At 37.2% G+C, this 2,411-nt stretch overlaps 1 protein-coding gene across 2 annotated transcripts in view; it reads right to left on the bottom strand.

The window, feature by feature from the left end:
* Nucleotides 1–2,411, bottom strand: part of TRPM7 (transient receptor potential cation channel, subfamily M, member 7) — a 130,786-nt gene that overhangs the window by 86,764 nt on the left and 41,611 nt on the right. For both annotated transcript variants that reach the window (XM_011995753.1, XM_011995754.1), the window contains exon 4: nt 929–1,127. In XM_011995753.1, the coding sequence (XP_011851143.1) occupies nt 929–1,127 (199 nt within the window). The remainder of the gene's footprint in view (nt 1–928; nt 1,128–2,411) is intronic.

The raw sequence follows: 2,411 nt of genomic DNA, 5'->3' as shown, positions 1-2,411 counted from the left end.
AGAAAAAGAACGTATAGTAGGCCTTTTGTATCCATGGGATTCACGTTTACGGTTTCAGTCAATGGTGAATCATATATATTCAAGAAAAAAAACTGAGCCTATACTAAACATGTATAGACTTTATTTACTTGTCATTATTCCTTAAACAATGCAATTAAACTACTATTTACGTTATCGTTATCGGGCATTTTATTAATTTTTTTATTTTAAGTAGAGACAGAGTCTCACTATTTTGCCCAGGCTGGTCTCCAACTCCCAGCCTCACGACATCCTCCCACCCTCTCAAGTGTTGGGATTATAGGCGTGAGCCACTGTGCCTGGCCTATATTAGGTATTACAAGGAATCTAGAGATGATTTAAACTATATAAGAGGGTGTGCATAGATTACATCCACATACTATGATATCTGTAGACTTTGGTATCTGAGGGAAGTCCTGGAACCAAGGCCCCTGAAGGATGACTGTATAAATAATATGTTAATAAAGGAGTAAGAAAATAATAAAAAATACTTAATCCAAAATAATATAAGGAAAAAAACAGAACAAAGAAAAAAGTGAGACAAATAGATAATAACATAATGGTAAATTTAAATTTAAATACACAGCAGATAACTTTTTTAAAAACAATTAAAAGAAACCTCTTAAACGTAAAAGGTTAAAACCAAAAAGGAAAAAAGATGGCTTAACTATACTGATTCCAGAAAAAGCAAACCATGTCAAGAAAAATGACAAGAAACAAAATACATTTTATAATGATGAAAGGTTCAATCCACCAGAAAGATACAATTCTGTATCTGTATGTACCTTTGTACTTTAAAATATGCAAACAAATTACTGAGACCAACTTTTTGTCAATGTTGCTACACAAATTGTGATATTTATTATTTAAATAACAACATAAATGAAGAAAAATTCAATATGTGACATACCTTAGCTCTGTAGGAATGAGAACCCCCTTGAAAATTTATGACTCCATAAGCATCCGTTGGGCTCTGTTCTGTATGCTTTTCCACAGACCATTCTTCTATTGCCTGATTAAAATGGTCACCCAATTTCACATCTGAGTATTTCATGGCAAGACTTGCAGTAAAACAAGCATGTTGCTTGACCAAGCGACCACAAAAACACCTAAAAGAAAAAGGTGAGATGATTAAAATACCTTTCAAAAAATTAGAGTTAATGAAAAAATGAAATTAAAAATGAATGAACCGACAAATAGTATAAAAATAAGCTTTTTGATTTTAGGATATCTATATATTAATACCTTCATTATAGCACTGAAATAGCATAATTAGTCTAAGATGAATTCATCATCTAAATTTAACGTGAGGCATCTACAAAACATGGTATAGGCATATAACAGAATAGCATTTACACCGGGTGTGGCTCATGTGGGTAATTCCAGCACTGTGGGAGGCCAATGCTCGAGGACCTTGAGGTCAAAAGTTCAAGACCATCCTAAGAAACACGACAAGACCCTGACTTGACAAAAAAGTTTTAAAAATCAGCCAAGTGTGGTGGCATACACCTGCAGTCCCAGCTACACAGGAGACCAAGGTGAGAGGCTTGCCTGAGCCCAGCAAGGATGCAGTCAGCCTTGGTCACACCACTGTACTCCATCCTGGATGACAGAGCAAGCAAGACCCCAACTCAAAAAAAAAAAAAAAAAAAGAAAAGAAAAGAAAAAGAAATATCATCCAATAATAAAGATAAATGAATGAACCACTAATGATACTAGAGAATGGATAAATCTCAAAATCATTATACTGAGTGAAAGAACCTAGACACGAAAGATTATATATTTACATGATTCCACGTATACAAAATTCAAAAAAATGTGAACTCATCTATACAGTGACAAAAGGGTGATCAATGGTGTCTGAAGCTAGGGTACAAATACGGATGGCATTCTACCCAGAAGTACATACTGAACTGTAACACCGAAAGTAGGAATCTAATGGAGCTGGGCAGTCTCACTGATTCGATACAATCTTAAAATCAGATCAGAGTTTGAAGAAGCCAAGGCAGCTTAGAGTTTGTGAGGTAGAAAACAAAAAGAGGAGGGTTGCAAATATCTGCAGAAGGGCCTCCTTAAGCATGTGGAAGAATAACTACTTGGCCAGGTGCGGTAGGTCACGCCTGTAATCCCAACCCTTTGAGAGGCTGAGGTGGGCAGATTACCTGAGGTCGGGAGTTTGAGACCAGCCTGACCAACAGGGTGAAACCCCCTCTCTACTAAAAATACAAAAAATTAGCTGGGCATGGTGGTGCACACCTGTAATCCCAGCTGCTAGGGAGGCTGAGGCAGGAGAATCACTTGAACCTGGGAGGCAGAGACTGCAGTGAGCAGAGATCGGGCCACTGCACTCCAGCCTGGGTGAAAGAGTGAGACTCGGTCTCCCTAAATAAATA

The sequence above is a fragment of the Mandrillus leucophaeus genome, unplaced genomic scaffold, assembly GCF_000951045.1.
Source record: "Mandrillus leucophaeus isolate KB7577 unplaced genomic scaffold, Mleu.le_1.0 Scaffold497, whole genome shotgun sequence".
NCBI classification, from domain to species: domain Eukaryota; kingdom Metazoa; phylum Chordata; class Mammalia; order Primates; family Cercopithecidae; genus Mandrillus; species Mandrillus leucophaeus.
Note: the sequence above shows the minus strand (reverse complement) of the source record. Positions and strands in the feature narration are given on the sequence as shown.